This window comes from Ctenopharyngodon idella, chromosome 15, assembly GCF_019924925.1.
Source record: "Ctenopharyngodon idella isolate HZGC_01 chromosome 15, HZGC01, whole genome shotgun sequence".
Taxonomy (NCBI): Eukaryota; Metazoa; Chordata; class Actinopteri; order Cypriniformes; family Xenocyprididae; genus Ctenopharyngodon; species Ctenopharyngodon idella.
The window spans coordinates 35,952,688-35,967,853 of record NC_067234.1 but is presented as its reverse complement, the minus strand read 5'-3'; the positions used below and the strand labels follow the sequence as shown (position 1 = coordinate 35,967,853).

Below are 15,166 nucleotides of genomic sequence, written 5' to 3'. Positions count from 1 at the left end.
AGATGGAGCTTCTGTGCCACTTCTGCAGTGCAAAGATGCATTTTCTAATGGTTTCTTTTGATTGGTAACAGTCTGATTGGGTTTTATTGTTCTAACTGAATGTATTGTTTAAAGTAACATTTAAAAACAAATGTTCTATTTTAATTTAAGAAATTGACAAAATATGATGCATACATTTTATACAATTAGAAGAAATTGCTCTTATAAAGGTAAAAATGCCCCTGGAAATTAATTTAAAGGGGCAAATATCACCCTGTAATGGGAAAGTTAATGTCTGTTATTGATCAGAGAGTGCTCCTAAATTTTTTTTATTAGGAGCACAAGTGCTCCCAAAGAAAATGTTAGTGTAAAGCCCTGCTAAAGGATTAAACTGAATGTGTTCTCTGTTACAGTTCAGTCCAGCAGAAGAGATCAAACCCAGAGTCCAGCTGTGTGTCTGTGAAGAGTAACTGGTCTATGGATGAGCCAATAACGTTTAAGAGTGAAGACACACGGCCTGATCTCAGGTATATGAGTGAGCGGGGCACAACCTAACATGAAGCTAGTTGTAACACGAACACAGTAATCTCAGGGCCTGTTTACACCTGGTCACTTCATGCATTTTTACAGATCAGATAGATATCTGATTTATTAAAACGATTCTATTTATACTTGGCCACATAAATGCGTCTCAGCAAAATGGATATAAATCCGATCTTCAATTCCCGTGCTATATGCAGATTTAACGGCATTGACATCACCAAAAGTAAGAAATGAGCTGTATTTTATTGATAATCAGCTAATTTCAAAATCAATGACCAAAATAGGAGAGAGCGCGGCAACAGCACTGGTAAGATCATCAGTCTCATTACTTTTAATGAAGATAATAAGTGTGTTGAGCGTCTGCGACTTACTTTCACTTTCATTTGCGTCAGTTTGCACGTCAGCTTGCTGAAGATACTCAAACGACCTAATCTCAGGTATAGGGGTGAGCGGGGCACAACCTAATGCGGGGCTAGTTGTAACACACTTTTTATAAATACTTTTATTATATTTATTTTTATTATACTTTACTTTACTTTTTTTTTTTTTTTTTTTTTTTTTTTTTAGCACACATGCTAAAGCATATTGTTAGTGTATTTACTAGTTGCCATATCAACACTATATAGAGAAAAAAAATGCGCCAAAATTCAAGTCTTTGGAAGATATCGTCTAACATTTATTTAACCATAGCAAAAGTAAATTTCTCACTTAAGTCGATTTTTCCATCATTTTGGAAATCATTTTAGAGACAAATCCGCTATTATTTTAATCTAGCAGTTTGGAGTTCTTTAATGCTGATATAATTAGCAGAAGACACTGGCCGGGTTTGAATCCCAGTTGTGCAGGTGGGGCGCATCGATGCACCGAAAAACAATAAAAAAAATTAATTTACAGAACTGAATTAGAACAGAATATACCGTTCTAATAAAAGAAAAAAAAAAAACAAAAAAAAAAAAAAAACGAAATGAAATAGTCATAATCAAGTCACAAGTGCAAAATGCCTAAAGTGCAGGGGAACATCAAAACCCAGAGTAATCAATAAATAAGTTAAAATTAAAGAAATTATTAAAAAAGTTGACAGAATTGTCAACTTTGTCTTTTTAACTGCAGAGACAATAAACGCTAAACTGGAGTGGCAGCCTTTTTAGCTAAACATTCACAGCATCCAAAACTCAAATTAGAACCGGCTGAAATGTTTTGAAATCACTTGTACCCTACCTGATCGAAGATCCAGTCTTTCAGGCGATCTGCCTGTGTCCGTTTGAGTCTTTTCAGTGCGCTAGTCAGCTCGATAACATTGGCCGGCAGAAGCGCGCCGCAGTGTTTGTCGTTGTTGAGCGGTAGGACATGATCTGTTAGCACAACTTGCTTCTTACATTTTTTGGATCATCTTTTACCATTTCAAAGTATCCAATTGTTAAAGATTTAATCCCTGCTGCCAAGATGCCCTCTGTCGCTCACGGATCATGGAAGTGAAACTTAAATCTGTCACAATGGTGGTTGGATTTATTCACACACATTGAAAATATTTATTAAAAGCTTCTTTCTTTTCACATTTTTATTTATAGCATTATCATAATAGGCTGTATATTAACCTATTGGGAGAGAACCAGTAGGTCAGATATTGAGCACCCCATATCTCGTCTCATAACACCTCTGCGGAGATTCGACTGTGAGATTGGTAGTCGAATCAGCTTCCTCCTATCGAAGCATCGAATCGTCGACTATTCAGGGTCACCACTTGAAAAAAGTATGCCATTTAAAAGAGTCATGTGATCGTGGATGATGTTCACCTGAGTTGAATTCATTCTGTAATTCTATAGTTGTTTTGAATTCCTAATTCCTAGTATTACAGTAAGTTCATTTCTCAAAATAACTAATCAAAGTTTGAAACACAGAGCAAAACACCACTGAGTTACAGATATTAAAGCAAAAGTGTTACAGCACTCCCTGGTCTTTCCTAAGACAGAAGATTCCAGTAAAAGTGTACAATATATATCTATAAGTCTGTATGCTTTTTATTTTACTTAGTTTTAAAACCAGTTCAGTCCAGCAGAAGAGATCAAACCCAGAGTCCATCTGTGTGTCTGTGAAGAGTAACTGCTCTATGGAGAAGCCACTAGTATATCTTTCCTATATAAGTAATACTTATAGAATTTGATTTTTATGAAATTGTTATTAATAAACAGCAGTGTAATGATCTGGATTTGAAGTGCCTGATTTTTTTTTTTTTTTTTTTTCATTCTGATTTAAGGTCAAATCTTCTATCCAGACCAGTTAAAAACAAAACTGTGTTCACGCCCGTGATTCAACCACAAGACTTTAATGAAAGCATGAATCCTGGTTTCAGGTAAAATGTAGGACTTTTGTGGTTGTTGTTGTTGTTTAATTTTAGGTGCTGCATCACATCACACATCACTCAAACACATGATTAATAATTGAAACATTTCAGAAAACTAATGATGTTCTGTGACCCATAATACAGCAAACAAAAAATCCATTTTGTAATTTATGGCTGTTCACTTTACATTAACTTGTGTAATAATGTGGTATTTTAATCTTACAGCCATGACTCTAAACCTGCTGAAGTCCTCAACACATTGAGATCAAATCTGAGAAAGAAGTTTGAGTGTTTGTCTGAGGGAATATCAAAGCAGGGAAACCCAACACTCCTGAATGAGATCTACACAGAGCTCTACATCACAGAGAGTGAAAGTGGAGAGATCAGTAATGAGCATGAGGTGAGACAGATTGAGACACAGTCCAGGAGAGCAGAAACAGAGGACACACCGATCAAATGCAGTGACATCTTTAGACCTTTACCTGGACAAGACAAACCCATCAGAACTGTGCTGACAAAGGGAGTCGCTGGCATTGGAAAAACAGTCTCTGTGCAGAAGTTCATCCTGGACTGGGCTGAAGGGAAAAAGAATCAGGACGTCCAGCTCATATTTCCACTTCCTTTCAGAGAACTCAACTTGATGAAGGACAAAACACTCAGTCTTTCAGATCTTCTTCATGTCTTTTTCCCTGAAACAAAAGAAATGGAAATATCCAGTGATGAATATAAAGTGTTGTTCATCTTTGATGGTCTGGATGAGTGTCGTCTGTCTCTGGATTTTCAGAGCGATGTGAGGTTGTGTGATGTGACTGAATCAGCCTCAGTGGACGTGCTGCTGACGAACCTCATTGTGGGGAATCTGCTTCCCTCTGCTCTCATCTGGATCACCTCCAGATCAGCAGCAGCTGATCTCGTCCCCTCTGAGTGTGTCCATCGAGTGACAGAGGTACGAGGCTTCAGTGACCCACAGAAGGAGGAATACTTCAGGAAGAGAATCAGAGATCAGAGTCTGGCCGACAGGATCATCTCACACCTGAAGTCATCAAGGAGCCTCTTTATTATGTGTCACATCCCAGTGTTCTGCTGGATCTCAGCCGCTGTTCTAGAGAAGATGTTGAGTGAAGCAGAGAGAGGAGAGATTCCCAAGACTCTCACTCAAATGTACACACACTTCCTGATCATTCAGACCAACATCAAACATGAGAAGGACTATGAGAAGAAAGTGAAAGATGAAGACATGATTGTCAAACTGGGGAAAGTGGCTTTTCAGCAGCTTGTGAAAGGAAACCTGATCTTCTATGAGGAAGACCTGAGAGAGTGTGGCATTGATGTGACAGAAGCATCAGTGTACTCAGGATTGTGCACTCAGATCTTCAGAGAGGAGTTGGGCTTGTATCAGGGGAAAGTCTTCTGCTTTGTTCATCTGAGCATTCAGGAACATCTAGCAGCTCTATATGTGCATCTCTCCTTTATAAAGAACTGTTCACAGATGTTCTCTGACCTCTCAATGTTTTTCACATTCACTTTATCTGACTTCCATCAGAAAGCTGTGGATGAGGCTTTAGACAGTAAAAATGGGCATCTGGACCTTTTCCTTCGTTTCCTTCTGGGTCTGTCAGTGGAGTCTAATCAGAGTCTCTTACAAGAACTAAAGACACAGACAGGAAACAGATCTCACAACAATGAGAAAACAGCTGACTATATTAAAGAGAAGATCAGTGAGAATCCCTCTCCAGATAAATACATCAATCTGTTTCACTGTCTGAATGAACTGGGTGATCTTTCACTAGTGAACGAAGCTCAACCTCATACATATGGAGGATTACGTAAAGTGAAACTCTCCTCATCTCAGTGGTCAGCTTTAGTTTTTGTGTTGTTGACCTCAGAGAAGACAATGAAGGAGTTTAACCTGTACAGATTAACTGGACACAGAAATGATCAGTAAGTAACACTGAGTTCAATCATTACAGTCTATAACATTATGAACAAAGAGAAACATAGAGATCAGAGGTGTTTAAATCACGGGGCACAGACTGATTTCTGGGATATTGTACATAATTTGCGGGAGCTTCTCAAATGGAGGCTGTGTCCTAGTAAGGCTGTATATCTCAACTGTCACGTCATCAAGCGCCTCTGAAGACCGTCTCAATTTGAAGGATCCTTTGAAGGCAGAGTTAGTTTCATGTCCTTAATTCAGCTCATTTTGAAGGATGTGTCAAGTGTATCCTTCATGTCCTTCAATCTCCCACAATCCTTTGCACACATTCCAATTCAGGAAAAAGAACTGATGAAAAACGAGTCGGCACTGAGTTTATCTGAGTACATTATGAAATGTAAGACAAAAATAATGTTTTTGGAGATGAAGTCATACATGTTATCTTTTGTTTTGGTGTAAATTAATCACTGAACACTAAACTGACAATAATGTAAAACACTGGGAGACACAGACGGCTGTCATTCACTGCACTGCATTAATAAAAATGCCTGTTAATATAAAGATTTTTAATGCAAAGTATGTTTTCAAAATGAAGTTTTAATAGTATTTTCGTGCCGTGATCGTGGGGCGGGAACATGTGTGACGTAGTCATGCACAATGACTAGAGCGTCTCATTCTACAAGCCTCAGAAGGACTGGACTAGGAAAGACACAACCTCACTAGGATGCAGCCTTCTGTTTGAGAAGATCCCAATATCAATATGTGGAGAATCCTGGAACTGGAGGATGATTGATAACCATAGCAACAGACTGGACAGAAAAATCCGATGTCAAAATAGATCTGTGCACTGAGTGTTGTAGTGTAAATGAAGACTAATAGACCTGCCACAGCAACATTGACAAGAAAAAGAAAAAACAAATCTGTGTTGCTGAATATGTTTAGTAGCTTCTACAGTTAGATACTAAAAAAACATTTTCACATGTCCTTTATAAAGCAGTGTTTAATTAAAAAAATATACGAGGATATTTAGCAAGGAATGTAATGTATTATTTACTTATGATATTATTATTAGCATTAATAATTGTTTTTTATTCAAATAGTGACGCAGTAAACACAGGAGATGAAGTTCTTCAGAAGCTGCTGCCTGTGGTTACAGAAACTAGATCAGCTCGGTAAGTAACACTGAGAACAATCAGCACTGTTAAAACATTATTACATTTCTAACTTAAACATTATAAATTAATGATTTAATAAAAAAAAAAACTTCAGCTTTTAAACCCTCCACCTCTCTGACCTGATTTGTGATCTACGTAACCGTTTTTATGACATTTGTGTGAGAAATTTATTTTCAAATATATGCATTTATAATGCATGTATGATAAACATTTATATTTAGACTTTTTTTCTATATTAATTTTAATTTAATATAAATGTTAATACATTAGTGAGACCAAATCAGAGTGTTTGGGATTGTAATGAACATATAATGATTTCAGATGAATCACAGTTAATGTGTTTGATATCTGAAGCTGAATTCAATCATCTTCACTCTCATCATCACATCAGTGGTGAGGCTACATAAGGTCAGGGTGGCACTGACCCACTCAGACTGACGGCTGCTCCACCCAATCAAATGACAGCAAATAATAATAAGGCGAAAAATCACACATAAATGACAATAAGTATTGCTCAAATACATGAATTTAGCGGATGTCACTTAAGCATGAAAAACAAAAGATCTTCTCAAATTCTGAATGTATTATATATAGTCTAGAAAGTCTAGAGCGTTCCCTTTATAATCACTAAAAAGCTGTCACTCATCTTAGTTCATCACGATGATTCAATCTCATGAAGTTCCATTATAATCCATGAAGCTGTCCACACTGCTCAATAAATCTCTTATTCACATAATGTCTACACTTATGGCGGGCCAGAAGGTCCAAAATAAGACTAGTGATTTGTCGCGGGAAGTCACTGTACTATTGCCAGTGGCTACTGCGTTTCCCACTGATAGGCCAGCGGTGGATCTGTATCCGCACTCTCCTCACGCAGCAGGCGACTCACTTTCCTCACATGGCGGACGACTGACTCTCCTCAGCTGGCAACTCACTCTATGATAAAATCTGTGCCCTTTTCAAATACTGATGACACGATAACTAACATCGTATCTAGTAAAGTTTATATTTTTTGTTCCAATTTTCCCATCAGTTTTCTGTTACTTAAATCAGCATATTTGTATATGGCCCCTTAAATTGATTATCATGGCTTTTTATAACATTTATAAAGGCAATATTTTCCTAACCTTATTAAATGCAGGCTCTCATCTTTCATGTCATATTCTTTATCAATACATAAAATCAGATAATAAGTCACTATAAGGCTTTACAAATCAAATGAAATCAGTATCAAACAAAATCTTTTTTTTTTTTTTCATTGCAGAGGAAACAGATTCTGCATCAGAAGTGGCATTCAGATGTATTTACACAGACCTTATATTATATATATATATATATATATATATATATATATATATTACACACACACACACAGTGGCAGGAAAAAGTATCCGAACCCCTTGAATAAACTGTTTTCTGCAGTAATTTGTCATAAAATGTGATCTAATTCGTCACAATACAAACACAATGATCAGACCTGCAAAACGTTCAGGAGGGATTTTTGTCCATTCTTCTTTAATGGATACAAAGAAATCTCAAAGTGTTTAGGCATGAATTAGATGAGGATCAGATTACATTTTATGACAAGTTCATTCCAAGGGGTTAACATAGGCATACTTTTTCCTGCCACTGTATAAATGAAATAATGTATATTTAGAATACTTATAAATATGAAATTAAACTGCCAGTAGGTGGCGGCAAGTGATTGTCTTTATGGGTGAGTCATTGAGTCATTCATTCAGCTGAATCGTTCAAACGGCTGATTCATTTAAGAATCAAACTGAATGCCTGCGTCTCAATGTACATATACTATCCATCCTAAATAGTATGTAACATTAGTCATTTTCAATACTATTTAGGGCAGATAGGGTGGATAGTATGCACAATAGGACACAGGGAACGTCTTAAATGGGTAATTGAATCATTGAATCAGTCTAAACAAAGCTGTGTGTTAATCGGAGATGGGCAAAGGTTCTGGTATGATCTTTGGAACTGTTTTCGTTGGCCATAAACAGACAATATTGCATCAAAAATGTAAGTCACTTATATTAACTACATGTTCATTGAATTGTATAAAATGCAATTTCACATTTGCAAACATGCAATTTGGGAAAACGTACTCGGTGTGTGATGATGCTTAACTGTATCATATGTTGCTAAACTATATCATTATTTGTTGTCATAATGATAAACTTTATTCACAGCAAATTTCATAAAAGGAATGAAGCTCAAAGTACTTTACAATAAAAAGCATTATGGCCTACAACAGACACCAAGTAGGCCTACTTCACATTAAAAGAAGTAAAAATACCATTAATATAAGATAAAAATGAAAATCCACTTATATGATAATAAAAGATAAAATTATTACACAGAAAATGGTAAAAAAAAAAATAATACAACATTATTAAAAGACAACACGCTTTCAGAAAAAAAGGTACAAAAGCTGTCTCTGGGGCAGTACCCTTTCAAAGAGGTACACCTTTGATTAGTGCTTAGTACCTCAAATGTAGGCCTACATTGGTACCAAAAGTGTACATATTACCTAAATGTTAGACTACATGCCTGGGGTCTCAGTGACAGCTTCTGTACCTTTTTTTTTTTTTTTTTTTTTTTTTGCATAATACCTAGAATACTTAAGAAAAATAATTCACTAGCATCAGTAAAACATATTTTTAGCTCACTTTAAAAAAAATATTTAGCAAGCTGGCTTCATTAATATCTCTTGGTAATGTGCTATCTTGGTCAAACGGGAGTGAAGAGGAATTAGATTTATTTAAAATATTTTACAAACCGGTACTTCTATCATAATGTTGTTGATTAGTCAACTTAATTTTCCGTCCGCCATGTGAGGAAAGTGAGTCGCCTGCTGCGTGAGGAGAGTGCGGATACAGATCCACCGCTGGCCTATCAGTGGGAAACGCAGTAGCCACTGACAATAGTACAGTGACTTCCCGCGACAAATCATTAGTCTTATTTTGGACTTTCCGGCCCGCCATATACACTGTATTAATGAGAGGATTTACGAGCGTGCAGAACTCAACACTGGACAAAAACTCTGACTTTGAGCGGTGAGTGGATTCTAACTTAAACACCTGATTGGCCATTGTGTTTAATAAATCAACAGACATGTCTGTGATTGGCTACACTGCTCAACGCTGTAAAATGCTTATTTGTCTTTGTTTATTCTTCATATTTTTTTCATTAGTTATTTTATTAATGAATGGATTTTGTTGTTTTCATGAAACTGTTGGATAAAAATTAGTCACATTTAACTAATCTTAATTGTCATTATTTTTATCCCATGTATTGTAAAATGATGTAATTTTAGAGTAGGCATTGAGGTCGGCCATATTTCACCAAGGTCAGTATCATGTCATATCTGACGTAATCCTTCCTCCCCGCTAGATGGCGCTGTTTGCCATAGGTTTAATTAAACTACCGTTCGAAAAACTTTATTTGTTACTGATTCATAGCGTCAAGCACACAAAGCAGTGAAGCCTCTTCATCACGTTACAATGTTTATCTGTCTGTATATGCTGCCCAACACACACGCCTGCAGAGGACAGAATAGTCCCTCACTTTAACATTTCTGGCCTCGCCACTGCATCACACGACACCTTTGTTGGAGACTGATTTACACACAACAAAACTAAACTAATGGAACAAAAAATAGTACACAAACAAATAAACACTAACAATAAACATGATCATGGAAAAAGAGGTGCAGAAAGATAAGCAAAACGAAGAATATTAATTTCTGATAACTGAAGAGGAATCTCGTTTAATTCACATTTATATTGATCAAATTAATTTTTTATGCAATTTCAATCATTCATAAAGTAACATTAAAACCCCAAACTATTATTACATTCATTACAAGCGAATCTATTGAAACAACATGATCAAATTACCATTCATCAATTTTATATCACGTGTTCATATGATGTAAGAGAATGAATGTTTCTTTTTGAAGCGTTTGCTCTTTTTCTCCTGCTACTTTTCGTTCTCTTGAAAAAAAAAAAAAAAGAAATTGATACTATAATTCATCATACATTAAAGTGATAAAAAGTGAGAAGAGTGAAGACATTTAAAATGTTACAAAATATTTCTATTTAATAAATGCTTTAATAAATGTAATATATTTGATAAATGCACATACTGTAAATGCTGTTCATCTCTTTTTCAAAGAATACTGAAAAATAAAACGTATCACCATTTCCAGAATAATATGAAGCAGCACAACTGTTTTCAACATTGATAATAATCAGAAATGTTTCTTGAGCTTCAAATCTAATTTTAATGATTTCTGAAAGATCATGTGACACTGAAAACTGGAGTAATGATGCTGAAATTCTGCTTTGAGCACAGGAATGAATTACATTTTATAATATATTAAAATAGAAAACTTTTTTTTAATTTGTAACAATATTTCACAATTTTACTGTTTTTCTGTATTTTTGATCAAATAAATGCAGCCTTGGTGAGCAAAAGAGATTTATTTCAAAATAATTAATAATTGTTTCCAGACTTTTGGCAGGTACTTTTAATAATTATTCTTTTAATAATTTTATTATATTATATAATATATTAATTATTATCATGATTATTAAATGCTGCAGGACAATAGTATGTATTATTACAATATAAGATATATCTTTTAATGTGATAAAATAAATATATATTTTTTAAATAATGGGGGCGTGGCCAGATTTTTCTGCTCTTTTTATCTCTAGCTGATCACACACATTTAAGATGATTGTGAGGTAGACTTGAGCTGAAAGAGGGGGGTTTCATGACTCTTTAATGTTCATTACATTAACCTCTCCTGTTACAATTTTTCTAGATTTTTATGTAATATTCAGTTTTAATTTGTTATATCAGTTTTTATATAATCTCTTAGAATAACAGTAAAACTCACTGACATATATAATTAATTGTTTAAGAAAGAGATATTGCAAAAATTATGATCATACATGTAAATATATGTATTATTCCTGCTTGAATTTGACTGCAGGTGTGTTATGATAATGTTTTGTTCTCTGTGACACAGATCAAGATCATCTAACATGGTGATTTGAGTTTATGTTATTGGTTTCTCTTTGATAATGAAGTCTCTGTTGATCTGAGAGAGTGAATAGTGTGTCATTGTTCTCTACAGGTTGATTAATTGTGGTGTCACAGATGAAGGTTGTGCTGCTCTGGCTTCAGCTCTGAGATCAAACCCCTCCTCACACCTGAGAGATCTGAATCTGTCATATAATAATCTAGGAGACTCGGGAGTGAAGATAGTCTCTGCTGTACTGGAGAATCCTCACTGTAAACTGGAGAAACTGTGGTAAGATCATATGTGACTCTCACATGAAACTGATTCAATCAAGTAATCAGATGTTTTTTGTGATAATAAAAATAGACCTAAGCAAACAATGGCCTTTAACATGACTTAAAATACAAATATAATAACAATGGGGCAATAATATCTGGATCAAAAGCAAGTAATCATATGGTTTTATAAAACAACACTTTTAAAATACACAATATAATATACATTGTATAAACAATTATATTATGTATTATAACAAATGCCTGCAGAGGGCGCCAACAGCCTGATGATTGTTGTTGTCCCACTTTACATCAAGTCAAGTACTTTATTGTCAATGTGTAACACAACGAAATTTATCTTGTGCCAACCCCAAAGTGCATTAAGAAGACAATACAAATGACTAACAACATCTAATTACAATAGTTAAAAACATGACATAGTCACTAATAAATAATTAAATAATTGATATCATACAATAGATAATGCTATAAAAAATAAGCCATTAATTAAGGCAGTAATTTAAAATATAGCAGCATAAATGTTCTTGTTGAACTTCTTGAGCAGTAACTTATTTTACTTGGTCTGGGAGATAGTTCAACAAAGTTATTGCTAAGGGGAAAAACTGTTTTTCAGTCTGTTCGTGCGTACACGGATTGATTGAAAGCGTCTTCCAGATGGGAGGAGCTGAAACAAATTGTGACAGGGATGAGTGATATCCTTATCTATATTATTTGCCCTTTTTAAACAGTGAGTTTTATAAAGATGTTCGAGAGATGGTAAATCAGTGCCAACAATATCCTGTGCTGTTTTCACAACCTGCTGCAGGGCTTTTTTGGCAGCTTTAGTACAGCTGCCATACCAGGCTGTCATACAGTTAGTCAAGATGCTCTCTGTGGTACATCTGTAGAAGTTGACTAACAGCTTCTGAGGAAGGTTAGCTCTCCTTAGCTTTCTCAAGAAGTAAAGGCGTTGTTGTGCTTTGCCTATCAAACATGTGGTATTGTCACCCCAGGAGAGATCCTCTGTAATGGTAACTCCCAGAAACTTGTGGCTGGTGGTTCTCTCTACAATGTCATCTTTAATATTCACAGGACTGTGGGTGATCTTTTTAGTGGTCCTAAAATCCACAATAATTTCTTTGGTCTTTTTGATGTTTAAGACCAGGTTGTTGATGTCACACCACGCTGTCAGGTTCTGAACCTCCTCCCTATATGCAACTTCATTATTGTTTGATATAAGCCCAATGACAGTCGTATCATCTGCAAATTTAACTAGAATGTTCGATTCGTGGATAGCTTGACAGTCACGGGTGAAAAGTGCATAAAGAAGGGGGCTCAGCACACATCCTTGTGGCACACCAGTGCTCAAAGTTAAGGTAGAGGATGTATGCTTGTCCAACCACACTGACTGAGGGCGGTTGGTAAGAAAATCCAGTAACCAGCTACATATGGAAGGGGTTAGTCCTAATACATGGAGTTTGTTGATCAGTTGACTTGGTACGATGGTGTTAAATGCCGAACCGTAATCAACAAAGAGCATCCTGACATAAGTGTTGGACTTTTCCAGATGTGAAAGGGCAGCATGCATGGCTGTACAGATGGCATCCTCAGTCGATCTATTTGCTGACATTTCCTGTCAGTTTGAAGTGAACTGGAAATTGATTATTGTCCTTTTCAAACCGAGCAAAGAAGCTGTTAAGTTCCTCTGCAAGATAAGCATTATTATTTGATGATAAATGTTGTATGTCATTCTTCTTATTATAATCAGTGATTACCCGAATGCCTTGCCACATTCGCCATGGATTAGAGTTATTGCTGAAATCCTCTTCAATCCACTGTTTATACTTTAATTTTGCAGACCTGATGCCACTCTTAAGGCTAGCTCGGGCAACTTTGTAAGCAGAGATATCTCCTGATTTAAAGGCTGTGTCCCTTGCCCTGATCAGCTGTTTGACTTCATTATCCATCCATGGTTTCTCATTTGGATACACTCTGATCTTTTTATTAACAGTGACATTATCCACACAGTAACCGATATATGACATCACAGATGAAGTAAATGTCTCTAGGTCCGACTGATGGGAGAATATGTTCCAATCTGTGTTTTCAAAACAGTCCTGGAGTTGGTTAATGGCAACTTCAGGCCAAACTTTAACAATCCTATAAGTTGATTTAGCACTGTTAACCAAGGCTTTGTAAGCAGGAGTGAGAAACAAAGAAAGATGGTCTGACTGTCCAAGGTGGGGGCGTGCTATAGCTTTATAAGCATCTTTTATGTTTGTATAAACATGATCTAGGGTATTTTCCCCTCTAGTTTTACACTTTACGTGTTGGTAAAATATGGGATGTACAGTGTTAAGATGGGCTTGATTAAAATCCCCAGCAATAATAAAAATTCCATCAGGATGTATGTTCTGTTGTTTACTAATAACGTCATACAATTGCTCCAGTGCCACCTTAACATTGGCCTGAGGTGGTATATATACGGCCATAACAATCACAACTGTATATTCCCTGGGCAAATAAAAAGGCCGACATCTTAACATTAAATATTCCAAGTCCGGAGAGCAAACCTTATCGATCATTGCAGAATTAGCACACAGAGTCCTCCTATTTTCTTACTGGATTCGGTCGTTCTGTCGGCACGATGTAGCGTATGGCCAGCTAGCTCAACTACAGCATCCGGTATGCTAGGGTTCAGCCACGACTCGGAGAAAATCAGAAGACAGCAGTCCTTTGTGGGTTTATGTGTGACAATGTCCAGTCGGAGCTCATCCATTTTGTTGGTAAGTGATCTAGTATTTGCAAGAAAGATGGAGCAGTTCTTAGTCTCACTAGTAGGCCCGCTCGTTTACCCCTCTTCTGCTTCCTCTCCTCGCGCCGTCTCCGTCTTCTCCCTCCGTGAATTGGAAACGATAGTCCCGGTGGTTGAAGATTCTCCTGCGATATTGTTTCCACATTAAAATGATCGCCTATGTCGTTCGAACCGATCTGTAGCAGCTTCTGGCGACTATAGTACACTTTCGCATTTATTTGTGATACAATAATAGTCAGTATTAAAAACGTTAATAACATCGAACAGCACTTATGTGGGGAACACGAAGCCGCTGCGTCTGTGCGCGCCGCCATCTTGGATCATATCAAATCTCTATTTAATATTGGTCAAACGACATTTAATTCAAATGTTCACTTAATTTTTAATATTTGGCAACTTCTTTATGACAGAAATGCTACAGCCACTGTAATTTCTTGAACAAGAATATGTGGACATCAAAACATGCAAACTCAACTCAGATTAAACTTTTATTTTGAAATTGTGATGAACAGTTCACATATTTCAAAGATATTGACGTATTCTCCTGTGTTGGTGTAGGTTAATAAATGATTTATCTTACAAATCTGATGAAATGGCACACATTGGGCCTCATTTATGAAACGAACATACGACAGAAAACGGTGCATACGGCCGTTTCCACACATAACTTGCCATTTATCAATAAGGACGTGAGTGGTCTACGATCAGTTTTTTTGAGTTATCCTGAACTTGCATGCAGCATTGTAAATCTGGTGGAGAATTGTAATGAGAGCATTTTGATCATTTAGATTATTTTCCTGATAACAACTGAAGCTCATTAGTCGATCATAAACCGTTAAGATTAGAATGTCAAATTAAAATTAAATTAGAATAGATGGGTGTTTGTGACCCATTAAAAATACCATAAAATAATGTTTTTTCCAGGGGTTTAGCTTTACATGCGCAAATAGCTGCATAAACAACAGAACATGAGGATTCACACATCGTCACATCACACACCTGCAGTATGGAGGACCAAACCTGCAAAAACAATAAATATATAAATATGCAAATAA

At 36.1% G+C, this 15,166-nt stretch overlaps 2 protein-coding genes across 47 annotated transcripts in view; one reads left to right on the top strand and one right to left on the bottom strand.

The window, feature by feature from the left end:
• The window catches only part of LOC127495187 (uncharacterized), a 287,303-nt gene extending 273,422 nt beyond the window's left edge, over window positions 1-13,881 (bottom strand). For all 3 annotated transcript variants that reach the window (XM_051861858.1, XM_051861859.1, XM_051861860.1), the window contains exon 1: window positions 13,157-13,881. In XM_051861858.1, the coding sequence (XP_051717818.1) occupies window positions 13,157-13,881 (725 nt within the window). The remainder of the gene's footprint in view (window positions 1-13,156) is intronic.
• LOC127495149 (NACHT, LRR and PYD domains-containing protein 12-like) overlaps window positions 1-15,166 on the top strand; it is a 400,157-nt gene that overhangs the window by 193,745 nt on the left and 191,246 nt on the right. For 19 of the 44 annotated variants that reach the window (XM_051861730.1, XM_051861727.1, XM_051861716.1 and 16 more), the window contains 5 exons: window positions 393-506; window positions 2,777-2,872; window positions 3,089-4,804; window positions 5,900-5,971; window positions 11,136-11,312. The exons of 9 other annotated variants lie outside the window; for them this stretch is intronic. In XM_051861730.1, coding sequence (XP_051717690.1) covers window positions 393-506; window positions 2,777-2,872; window positions 3,089-4,804; window positions 5,900-5,971; window positions 11,136-11,312 — 2,175 coding nt within the window. Of the gene's footprint in view, window positions 1-392; window positions 507-2,641; window positions 2,664-2,776; window positions 2,873-3,088; window positions 4,805-5,899; window positions 5,972-11,135; window positions 11,313-15,166 lie in introns of those variants that run through there. 16 more of the 44 variants (XM_051861702.1, XM_051861703.1, XM_051861706.1 and 13 more) reach the window with 4 other exon arrangements.